This window comes from Telmatherina bonti, assembly GCF_933228915.1.
Source record: "Telmatherina bonti genome assembly, chromosome: 6".
NCBI lineage: Eukaryota > Metazoa > Chordata > Actinopteri > Atheriniformes > Telmatherinidae > Telmatherina > Telmatherina bonti.
In genome coordinates, this window is record NC_136624.1 from 11667694 (window position 1) to 11681062 (window position 13369).

A 13369-nucleotide genomic window follows, 5' to 3' on the forward strand; every position below is an offset into this window, starting at 1 on the left:
TTTATTTATTTTCCAGTCACGACATGGTCTGGCCCCTCCGTACCTCTCTGAGCTGCTCACCCCATACTTGCCAGCCCGGTGCCTCAGATCAGCTGATCAGCTCCTCCTGGAGGTACCGAGATCTAGGAGGAAGCTCAGAGGGGACAGAGCATTTGCATTTGCTGCTCCAAAACTGTGGAATTCTCTGCCGCTACAAATTAGAGAAGCCACATCGCTTCCAGCTTTTAAAACACGCCTAAAGACCTATTTTTACGATCTGGCATTTTATCCAGTTTGAGACTCTGCTTTTCTATTCTCTTTTATGTACTACTTTATTGTTTTTGTTTTAATGTTTTAATTTTGTTTACTTTTGATTGCTTTTATTGTTTTATCTTTTATTCCCTTAACTTCTATTGTTATAATCTCACTGCATGTCTTTGCTGTTCAGCACCTTGTTGCAGCTGGCGCTGTGTGCAAGTGCTATATAAATAAAGTTGAGTTGAGTCACTTATCTTATGTTATTAACAGTAAATATAAAACAAGCAAACCTACATCATTTCCAACCAGAAAAACACACTGATGAAATTAAAGGTTTCATCATCATCAGTATTTAACCTGGACAAATAAAATGATCCTAACTGGAACAGCTTTGCAACAGTTTCTCAGTTGGACAAGTACAGATGTGGACAGATTTGGACCTGTGTAGCCAAACTATCTACCTGTTAGTTTAACAAACATCATATGAACTGATCTGTGAAACCAGGAAGTCCCATCTAACACCTAGTTTATATCCAAGGTTGGAAAAACCAGTAGCTTTATGTTTCAGCTACAGCAGAACTGCAACAAACTGCAGCAAGAAGAGAAAGACTTTTAAGTAGTACCAGACTCATGATTACAGCTACCAACAAGGGTAAGGCAGAATATCAACCAGTGATCATCTCATCACCTGCAATCTCACCTGTTTTTTCCTAACGCATTTATTAACTAGTCTGTTGATGCTGCTGGTGGGGGGTACCAGCCAGTACCAAGCAGACAAATCAGCTGCACCGATTTATTTAGTTTAGTTTAGTTTAGTTTAGTTTTTAGGGAATTGTCCCACTCCTCAGTAGGCGACCCGATCACTGCTGTATAACACTATTTACAACAATGCTTTGCTGACAAGCACAGAAAGCCATAAATAGACCACATTTGACATGAATGACACCAGCCACTGGGGTGGATCTGCTCTACGTTTAGTTGCCTCAGGTGACGCTGGGTGGAGGAGCAGTGGGCGTTGTAAAGTTTATTTTTTCCATGCCTGTGGTGGAGGTGACCTGGCTCCATAGCGGAGGTCTGCAGTCGTACTGTCCTAGGGAGAGGATCAAACACATGACAAGTTACAGTTGTGGTCAGACTTTTGTTTTATCAAACAACAATTTTTTAGTCGTTATCGGGTTTGTTGTGTGATTTTTTTCCCCCTCAATCAGGTGAAGGACTCTGTTAAGCTCCGCCCACCGTCAACATCGCCATCACATCATGAGCAACAGGATGACCGCTCTGAAGGAGGCAGAGCTGGATGGCAAGGTGAGAATGTAAAGCAGAAGGAAGGGTTGATTCTGACCATCACTGAAATGGAAGTTTCTCAGCAGGTTATTGTGGTGATTTTAGGCTCTGTTGTGTTGTGTTCAGGTGCAGACCTGGGCTCAGTCTCTAGTCTACACGGTGGAGGAACTGGAATGTAAAATCTGCTACAACCGTTACGACACTCGCAGCCGGAAACCCAAACTTCTGGGCTGTCTACACCGAGTTTGTGCCAAGTGTCTGAAGAAGATGGTGGACATGGGTGAGTTGCTCAGTCAGGTGAACAGTGCTTTGAAAAATGTTCCCGTTCTGATAGAAGTGATGAAAAACCACCACTAGTCAAACAACACACTGCTTCTCAGTCATAAACACCACATGAAAATCGAGTTATCCATAGACTGGTTGTATTCTAACTAACCACAGCAGCAGGCAGCGACCCGCATGTTCAGTCTGAGCTCTGATTGGACAGAAAACATGTTTTACTGGTATGTTTCGCCTCAGTAAACAGTTCCTGATGAGTTTATGACCCTGAATCACCTCTTTCATCCAGTAATGGGAACTAAAAACATGGGTTGGCTGTTTTTTTATGTCTATATAGAGCGAAGGAATAATAGGTCTCCTATGACACATCAGAACCAGATGAGAACCAGGGCTGCTGTGTGATTGTCTGTCTCCATCGCCTGAATGCAGATATCTGATTAAAAATTCATCCCAGTTCAGTTTGCCATGTGACTTTATCTCCAGGTGAGTCCTCGCCATCCATCATCAGCTGTCCATTCTGCCGCCATGAGACCTACGTCCCTGACGAGGAGGTGAGACAGTAGTAGTTGTAGTTTCAGTCTGATTTAAACCAAACTTTTAAAATGCCTGTAAGCATGTTAGCATCACTCATAGCTGTCAGAGCCAGACTACCAGACCCTAAGAGTCGCTAGACCCAGATGATGTGTTTAGAGCAGTGTTTTTCAACCTTTTTTTTCACTGAAAACTCACAAGGCACACCACAAACCAAAATTTTTTAGTTTTTTTTCCTTTTTAAAAAAGGCCTTTACTATTAATATATAGTCATCTAGTCAAAGTGTCTTGAATAGAAATAAGATAACATAACAAAAAGGAATTTTATTACCGTTCACCTGGGTCTCTTTGGATGAACACAGAGCTGCTTTTTAGATCAATCAGGTGAAATTGGATAATTTCTCAGGGCACACCTGATGATCTCTCACTCCAAAGTGATGGAAAAAACCCTGGTTCAGTAACTCTTGAACATGAACTTTGAAGCAGAATTAGATATTATCTGATAATACTACTGTTCATCACACACCCAGATCTGCACACCAAAGTCTTTCAACCTTCCTCTCATCTTTGCTAGTGGTATTATTGTACAGTTATCCCATGTTCATGTTCGATAAAACAGGAAAACTGATAATGTAGCTGTTCATCCATTCAAAAGTAATACTCTACCTGACCACCAGGAGGCAGAATGGCTCTCTTCAAAGATTTGGCTTCCAAACAGTTCTTCATTCAGTCCCAGTCTGAATGAAGAATATCTCTTTTTTTTTTTATTAAGATTCAGTTTTATTAAATAGACACAGGTCTATAAATACACCCGCAAGGCAGGATGGATAAAAGAGAGTAAGAAAACAAGAAAATAAAAAGTACAAATAAAGATTATCTAAAAACATACTGATATTTTAGCCAGCATGTTCTCAAGTCTGGATGAGTAACAGGAGCAACTCTCATTGCATAAACTTCAACATTAAGTTTCTCAGAAGGGCTTTGAGTGTGTTTACTCCAGCAGTGGCAAACATCTAACTGGATTTCCTTTTTCTGGCATTCTTAAGTATTATTCTCATAGCGTCATTGTATGCAGCTGCAACCTCTGCATGGTATATTTATTATAAGACCACAGATGGGCCATGTAGAGTTGTGCACTACATGCTTTAAACAACACTTTAACTTGACTAAAACAGAAGCTGATCTTATGTTAAATGCTGTTTATCTGTGTACATAACTTACAACATTGTCTATAAATATAATCATTACTCATATCATCATTTAATGAAAAGACCAAGATGTTCAATAGGAGTGGGAAAATCTAATGGAAAAATCAAATGTGTTTTGCTTCACAATTTTAAAATTGAATTTTTTGTGAAAAATTAAAAAAAAAAAAAAAAAAAAATTTATAATATAAAATTTTGTTATTTTTATTGTTTTTATTGATCCTTTTACTTTTCTTATTGGGCATTATATCAGCAGAATGATGGTCTGGCTACTGTGTTGTTTTTTTCCTAATTGAAATCAAGAAAAATGACGAGCAAAAAAAAGTTTTGTACATTTTTTGTTGTTTTTCATCTACAAAAATCAGCAATCGAAGAATTGTGAGAATCGCAATTTAAATCGAATTGGCACCCAAATAATCTGAGTCAAATCGGGACAAATGCATACCGTCACAGCCCTAGTGTTTAATCTTTTCACAGACCTCAAGACCCACACTGAATAGTTTGAACATAGGAAAACTGAGCTAAATATAACCCCAGCACTCCTGCTGGCATTATATTTCATATCATAATGCAATCATATCAGTATAGATGTTAAAAATGTGCTGGAGGTCAGCACTATTCACACTGAAGGTGATGAAGTCACCATGATGATTGATGATTCACCAGCAAGTCACCACTTAAACAACTATTAACAGGTTTCAGTCACATTGACAACTTGTGTACGTGTAAATTAAATAAAACAAAGAGCAAGATTCCTGTGTGCACATTCTAAACGCGGGACATAATGGATGATCAGCTGAGAGCTAGAAGAGGAGCATGCCTCTGATAGTCATATTTTAAATGCTCAGCAGTAATTAAATCCATGCCATATGCTCTTTTGTTTGGTAGTTTAGATGACATCATACACAATTGTCTCATTATACTTATTGTTTCATCTTTCATATCAGATTCCTCCACATATGAATGACTTTTTATACAGTTAACAAGAGATCTACAACGCTGTCTTTATAACGCTGTGATGTTATCTTCTCCCAAGACGCCTTCAATGGTGCCATGATAAAAAGTTTGACAAATGTTGAAGGTCTTCTTCTCTTTCCTAAAGTCAGTATTAGATAGAACTCAAGCAGGATACTTAAATTTAGCATTGGTAATTTTTTGCTGGGCTTTACTTCGGTCTTCCAATGTAGCCCTTCATCAAGCTTCACAAGCTTCAGCGTGATGAAGAGCTACAAGCTCATTCCTGCCAGATGTAACACTATTCTTCCTGTTACACATATACTTGTAAAAAGATTGCAGGCGGAGCAGCTTCTACTTCACTATGCAGAAATCACTTTTATGCTTCTTAATCTGACGAGTAACTTCCTTACATGTGTAACAATTTTATATTTATGTCTTTATATTTAATTTCATTTCAAAAAAGCCAAAAACAACGGCATAGCGTTGTTTTGCTGAAACCAGGACATTTTTTCAGGGTCAGTGGGTGGCTCTTTGATATCTGTGAAGGTTTGTTGGTAACTCTGCTCTAATGGACATTTTTATTTCGCAGATGTTTTTTTTTCCACTTATGACTTTATTATTCTATTGGGTTTCCATTTAAATCTTTCCCCTCATTTCTTTCCACCTCGATCTGTTCCTGGTCTGTACCATTACACTTACAGTCTGTGGAGCATGGTATGATGCTAATCTGTCCTCAGTTGTGATTGGCCTCATAATGTGCCAATCAAACTGAAGTCCCACCCCTGCTTGAGCATGAGAGGATCTTCTCGTTCACTGAAAAGAATTGTTTTTTTAGAACCTGTTCGTTTTCTAATGACACATCAGTATTCAGATGGAGCTGAGGGAAACCCCTTCTTCTTCTTCTTCAGGTGTGGTTGATGGAGGATGACCGACACATCCTGGCTGTTCTGTCGTGTCAAGACCGAGCCCAGCGAGGAGGAGCAGGAGCAGGAGGAGGTGATAAGGAGGTGGTTCTGAGTCCAACTAGTCTGACTGGTAAAGAGTTCTTCAGGACTTTCGGCCTCATTCACCAATAGTCTCTCTTTAAATCCTGAGCCGTCAAGTTTATAAAGCAAATGACTTATCACTGTATCCCAACACATCCAGCATCTTTTGAGGTGCAGAGATGATGGAGCAAGTGATGGATTTGATTAAATTAAACCTTCAGGAGAGTCTGAAGGTGTTAGTGTTGTTATTAATCAGATGACCAGGGCATAACCTGCATCTCCTAATAAAACTAACCATAATAGAAATTCACATAATTACTGAATTTTGATGATTGAAGACCAGTGTGAGGGACCAAGCTGGCAAAGGAAGAGGAACGCAGGTGGCTTAAAAAGAAAAGGGTTTTATTTGCCCAAATAACATAAATGAATTACCTGTAGGCCTTTAGAAGAGGTCAACTAAGCAAAAACCTAAATCAAAGTCCAAAAAATAACTAAATTAACAGATTAGGTAACAGAATCAACATAACCAAAAACCAACTGACCTAACAAACAAGAAACAAAGGGGAACTTAAATACTGTCTTTTCAGACCAGTTACAAAACATATGGGGTAACACATATTAAACATACTAACAAACTAGACATAGAAACAGAACCCAACAATTAGTTCAGTTATTCATAACATAATTACTAACAAAAGAAACCCAAACTACTCAAAAGTGGAAAAAATCAATATAAACAACATTTAAAGAAACTAAATTAAACTTATGATCTCCCCCTTTGAAGATGAGGTCTTCCCAAAGGCCCGTGGCACTTCCTGCTCCCAGTGCCCAAGCTAATTCCTTCAGTACTGGTAGAAAAAAACATTTGGTTAAAAAAAAAACCCCACAAACAAACAGTTGAAAATACAGTGGCTTCTTAATGTGCGTGCTAACAAAAGGAACTAAAGCATTTTAACTATGTTTAAATATGAAGAAAACTAAATAACTGAAAAAGTTGTTGTACTTTTTGTTGTTACCCGCCTTTACATGTGTGACCATTGGTCTGGCCGTCACAACCAGTAAGCAGGTGGATCTGGGAGTCTGGCATTTCTTGGACATTTTTGGAGTGACATTCTCACAGTTGAGGGAAGGGATCTAGAGTGTGTTTAGTCTAGTGGACTGATGGTTTTAGGAAGGCAAGACATACAATCATATCTTATTTTGACTTCTACTCTTTGTTCAGTGAATTATAAAAGAAAAATAGTTTCATTCTTCTGTGAGGACAATTGTTATAAGACTTCTGTCTTAAAATTTCATCTGTCAGATATCTGTTATATTTAGTTGTTTATTCTAAAATAGCAAAATATTTTTTTATATAATTCATTTATTGAAAAAAATATTAATGTAATTTTATCATTGTATTTTAATAGACTTAGCATAAGAAACACAAACGCTAATTTTGTTTGAACATGTTCCTAAGAGTTCTTATGAGGATTCGTAACACGGCAATTTGTTCTAACACAGCAAATCAAATATTTTAAGTGGAACTATTATGTGCATTTCAGGCTAATTTATTTTTATTTCTGAGACCAGAAGGGCTGGGATTGATCGAGTTATTGTCACAAATTGCTTTATTTACTTCAGACCGACCCTCTCCGTAGGCTGTCAGATCAGCCTGTGGGCAAAACGAGTGGATTGAGACTCTTCCGCATTAAGCCCCGCCTCCTGCCACTGCACTACATCGGGAGCGCGCACCGCACCTGCTTTCGCCGTCATTGTAACATCTCATAAACAGAAGGATTAGGCTAATATAAACTCAATAAAAAAACCAAAATACAATGTGAACACATAGCATACAGCCCTACATGTTGGAACCTGAATCAGAGCCTGAAAACGAAGTGGAAAACAGCAACCCACAGCAACGAATGCAGCAGGATGTCTCTCTTTGGTAAACTCACCAGCCATCGTTGGAAATAACTTTATCCCACGTTTTCCACCCGCTGGATGTGTTTGTACATGCCCTTGTTAACCAGTAGAAGGTAACCAATCACCGAACCTTATCCCCCGGGATGTCACAAGGATTTCCAAGTAGAAAAAACTCTCTAAAACGACACGTTTTTCATCGCCATGGAAACCGAACGGAGAGCGTGCTGGAACTCAAACTCAAACTCAAACATGCGTTTAGGTGAAAAAAAAAACAGTGTCGTTCACATGTCTGATGAGGATTCAACACTGTAACACTGTAGAAAGCTCAGAAAACTATACCATAACAAATACCATAATAGCACCCTGTCAAAGGTTTTAGTGAATAAATCTGTATCAATACTGAAGCTTAAAAACAAACTTATTTATAAGAATGATTGGTGAATGAGGACTAATATTTCTTTGTTTTCGTGTTTTTGACTCTGAGTCTAAAAATTCTCCATCTGTGTGCAGGTGGAGGTGCTGGAGGCAATGTGGAGGCGTCCCACCGCTCTTCAGACTGTCTGGTCATCACAATAATGGAGCTCCCAGATGAATCTCCCTCCACAGACTCACTGAGCATGCTCAATGTGGTGGGTCTGTACCGACCTCCCAGCCTGGACTCGCTGCCCTGCAACATACCTGCTCAGAAGTGTCATGCCTGGACGTCCCGCAGCTTCCCCCGCTGCCTGCTGGGGGCGCTATGTCTGGTAAGTACATCCAAAACCAGTACAACTAGCAAAATATAAACCAGTCTAATCAGTAGCTACACTCTAAAAAAAGAAAAGTTGAGTGAAGTTAAATAATGAGAGATCCACTTGCAAAGTTTAGTAAGTGGTTCTGCTGTTGTGTGAACATAAATAAAGAGGGCAATATATGTAAATCTTAAATTTAACAAAATTAGGAAGATATTCAGGTATACTGGTGTTTGAGCTTCAAATAACTCATGTTACTAAGTTGAAAATATCTATGAAAAAGTTTATTTTAACTAAAAGGTCCAGGAAAAACGATTTGAGTAAGCTACGTTTTGAAAATACACAATTCAAAAGTCTGACCCCCTTTCTTCAGACTTTCCCCCAAAACCACACCTTCTAAATACATAAACATGCTGTGCTTGTTCCCAAAGGTTCACGAGCCTGTGTACCATGTTTTAATGTAGTATGGCTCTTGCTTTATTTACTTTATGAGAGCGCATAGTTTGTGCACAAAGAGGGGCATGGGCAGAGGGGTTGAGGTAGACCTAAAAATGGCAGCTGAGTTTGATAGACATATCACCATGCAATAGTTAGAACAGGTCTGTTGAAATGATTGGATGGCATTTTAACAGTCCTGTCCGTTCCACAGGTGAATACTTCTCTTTTTTTTGTGTGTAGCCATTTAATTAATTGGATGCATGCAGGATTTTAAGGGCATTTTAAACAAGATGGTAAAAAAAAAAAAGATTCCTGGAAAACATCTCCACCATGCCTTTAATTATCTGAATAAATCTAAGATTAGTCCAACAAGACACAAAATTAGTACAACTGTAAAGATTTTAGCTCAAGCACGCATACAATGTATCTGTTGCCATAGACATCATATATACGTAGACGCCTCATTGAGCGCTGGAGAGTGAACCAGCGTCGCCGCCATATTGGATGGGTCTCCGCTGTCGAGTTTTGCTGCAGCGTCAACGTCGTTTCCCCACAAAACTTTTTTGTGGAACAACGCGTATATATTACACACTCAAAAAAACACTATTCTACATAATTGGTTGATAAATAATATTAACACAGTGAATAATCTCCTGAATGCAAGTGAATTGTTAGAATTATTATGATATTATTATTAGAATTATTCCTACGCACCAAGAACCCAGTAGAGGCAACACAGGATTAAAAAGTAGAAGTAGAAAAAAAGCGTAGCTTCATATATGAGTAACGAAGCAGAGCGCTGGAGGATTTAATATACAGCACAAAGGACAATCATGAGACAACAAGTGGGGAGAAGACATTACATTTAACAAAGAATGAATGAAGAATAAAATAAACTTAAATTAACACTAATGCACACACACACACACACACACACACACACATATATATATATATATATATATATATATATATATATATATATATATATATATATACATATATATACATATATACATATATATATATATATATATATATATTTATATATATAATAAATAAATACGTACATATATATAAATATATATATATATATATGTAATGTTACTTCTGAGTGCTATATTTTATTATTAAACCTATATAAAATTAAACATCCTGGGTCTAATGTCTTGCTGTTCTGTATTTTTGGAAAGTTAGCAGCCATTGTGTACTAGGAAATGTCCCTCGGCAGTCTAAACCTATCGCAGCATAACTAAGGGATAGTTAGATAGCTAGTGATCCCTAACTATTGGACTTATCAAAACATTTTAACTTAAAAGCACGTTGTTTTTTAATGTTTTACAGTGATCTGTATCATAACAATATCTCTGCCCTTTGTAACAAACCAAACTGTGAGGAAAAACAGGTAAAAATCCGTGGAATTCTTGTCGTGGTTGGACCTACACCTTACAAATAAATGCATTGGAGGCGCATGGGAGACCCATCCAAGATGGCGGCGCGATGAGACGTCAGCTCGTATATGCAGCGTGATACAATGCAGCGTCTACGTATATATGATGTCTATGTCTGTTGCCTGCTCCACATGGAATGACGATCACACTTACAAGATGGCTGAATAAGGACCTCTAAGGACCCATAACCGATTTAGCTGTCCTTAGTAATGCCTGACTCACACGGTACAACACTGCCCTCTAGAGGGAATTCTGGGGAAATTCAGAACAACAACCCTCATCTTTTTGTTGAATTTTCTCAAAAAATGTTTTGCAGCTGGTTACCGTACTGTGGCTGGAGTCTATCCCAGTAGCTACAAGTCTCGACCCTGAACTGGTATACAGTCCATCACAGGAAGGGTCTTGTTCACAAGTGAGGGAAGAATGGATCGGTGCAGTGTCTGCAGTATTGCGGACTCTGCGCCGGTCTGTCGTGTTGAAGAAGGAGCTGAGCCAGAAGGCGAGGCTCTCGATTTAGCAGTCGATCTACGTTCCTACCCTCACTTATGGTCATGAGCTGTGGGTCATGACCGAAAGAACGAGATCTTGTATACAGGCGGCTGAAATGAGTTTCCTCCGCAGGGTGGCCGGGCTCTCCCTTAGAGATAGGGTGAGGAGCTCGGTCATCCGGGAGGAGATCAGAGTAGAGCCGCTGCTCCTCCGCATCGAGAGGAACCAGTGGAGGTGGCTCGGGCATCTGGTCAGGATGCTTCCTGGACCTCCCTGGTGAGGTGTTCCAGGCACGTCCCTCTGGGAGGAGACCCCGGGGAAGACCCAGGACACGCTGGAGGGATTATATCTCTCGGTTGGCCTGGGAACGCCTCGGGATCCCCCCCGCAGAGTTGGCAAATGTGGCTGGGGAGAGGGAAGTCTGGGCTTCCCTGCTTAGGCTGCTGCCCCCGCGACCCGACCCCCGATAAGCAGCAGAAGATGGATGGATGGATACTTTTATTATTTTGTATGATTTGAGTTTTTAGGTGTTTTTAATGCTTTTATCTTCCCTGTCATGGATATTCAGCCCCCAGTTTTAGCTCCGAGTGATTAAAATAAATTGATAAAGATGATCATCATTTCATCATTTTCACCACCATATAAAGTTCCAAGTCTTCCATAGACCATGCACAGTGCCTTTAGTTGCATCAATGGAGGCACAACTTAAGAAATTTATTGCGAAACTGATTAGTAAACTTGTAATTTTTTGTTAGTTAAGCTTATTGATTTGATTGATTTGCTCACCTACATAAGGAAGGAATGTTAAAATAAAATGTTTACATGCAGAGACAGATGATGTCCAAGTTCTAACTGCTGTGTGTCTCTAGGTGTACTTCAGCTCGCTGCCTCTGGGTATCTACCTGCTGATGATCGGTCAGCTGTGGCTGGGTATTGTCCTCGTCAGTCTGGTCCCGTGCACGCTGCTGCTACTCGTCCTTTACGGTTTTTGTCAGTGTTTGTGCCATGAGCTGATGGAGGCTGCGCGCACACGCACGCTGCCATGACAACAGGACAACCTGCCTTGACGACCATATCAAACAACATCATCATGGCGGGATTTTAGGATGCTGCCACGAAAATGACATCATAGCAGCGTCATGACAACAGTATCATACAACACTGGCATGGCAACTGGGTTACAACCACAGACAGTAAATGTGACCATGGTGACAATGGCAAGCACGTCATGAGGTCGTGGCAACAGCATCACCAGACAAGAAACACACTGCCATGACATCAGGAATCCCAGATGTAATCATAGTAACAAGAGCCAAAACAACAAGAACCGCAACCAAAAGACGAGAACCAGAATCAGACCTATAGACCAACTCACTGGACCATGACTGCCCTCAGTCCATTTCCCTCCTTTTTACCAGCATGCCGCTCCTTATGAGACTGGAGATTACATCATCATCATCATCATCATCATCATCATCATCATCATCACAGACTGCCTGACTGAGATTAAACCAGTCAGGACACATCTGTGTGTGAGAAGACGGAGAGACTGTAAATACCTGTTTACATGTTGGTATTAACATATTGTAACCACATACAAACAATCTGTATGCATTACTCTGTTCACCACGGTCATGTGACTAACTGGCTGTTCAGAACTGAGACGAGCTCAAAGGTGAGCTGAAATTAAAGACAGCGAGGACACATGTTGGTTTCCGCAGCTGTTAGCAGATAACTTCTGTCTCTAACTGTGGGGGGGGCAGCAATAAATCAGCTGCTGTCACTCTGACTAACAGATGTCAGATATGCTTAAAGCAAACACACCAACAAGTCCAACAAAACTTTTGACTTAAGCAAACTGCTTTGATGTGAAATCCCAGATAAACATTGCAGAGAATAAAGACTTCTGTCGCCAGCTGTGTACAAAGTTACCAACATTAAACCCTTCACTGCTGTTGTTGCAAATTTATAACAAACAGCTTCCAAACTTTTTTAATGTTATTTTTTATTTTAAGTTCTTTCTCTGTCTCTCTCGCCATTATTTATTAATTTATTCATTATCCTAACTGCTTAATCCAATTCAGGGTTGCGGGGAAGCTGTAGCCTATCCTAGCAGTCTGTGGGCGAAAACCCTGGACAGCTCGCCAGTCCATCACAGGGCCACACAGAGACAAACAGCCATTCACACTCACTCCAAGGGGCAATTTAGAGTAACCAATTAACCTAACATGCATGTCTTTGGACGGTGGGAGGAAGCCGGAGAGAACATGCAAACTCCGCACAGATGGGCCACTGACCAAACGTTGCCCTTGCCAAGGATCGAACCAGTGACCTCCTTGCTGTGAGGCCACAGTGCTAACCACCATGCCCCACTATTTATTAATTTACATAATTTATTATTTATATTTATGAGTTTGCTTTATTTTATTTAATTGAAACTTAATTTCAGTTTTGTTTTTATTGTTGTGTTTTTATTTATCTTTTTTATTCCTATTTTTTTCAGTATTTACTTTGATGAAAATAATTGTAAATAAATTTACAAATGAGAGGTTTAAGTGAGACACTCAGGTTTGTGCTGGCTGGAGAATATTTATCAACAGTGTGTCTGTTAGTGCGTTAATCTGTTAATCTCTGCCATCTCAGGTTACAGATTGTAAAAGTGAACAATGAGGCGGGTGTTGGTGGTGATCTTAAACTCTCCATCACTGCAGCTCTGTACAGAATGAATTCAGAGTCCCTTGTTGTGGTTCTGCTTCCTTCAAGACCTCTGTAATGATGCTGGCTCTCAGTTCAGTTTTATTTCAGACCAAAGCAGAAATAAATCTGTGGATCCATTTCTCAGCCTGTCCATCAACTCTTATATTTCCAGTGTGTTT

General features: G+C 39.7%; 1 protein-coding gene across 1 annotated transcript; it reads left to right on the forward strand.

Moving 5' to 3' along the window:
* Positions 1–1506: 1506 nt before the first annotated feature.
* On the forward strand, positions 1507–11539 carry LOC306757755 (E3 ubiquitin-protein ligase RNF182; the record flags this gene model as incomplete). The annotated part of the gene is made up of 6 exons (XM_079242881.1): positions 1507–1542; positions 1648–1801; positions 2284–2351; positions 5402–5528; positions 7895–8130; positions 11363–11539. 6 exons carry the CDS (start codon positions 1507–1509, stop codon positions 11537–11539), a joined length of 798 nt encoding a protein of 265 aa, XP_079099007.1.
* Positions 11540–13369: the final 1830 nt, after the last annotated feature.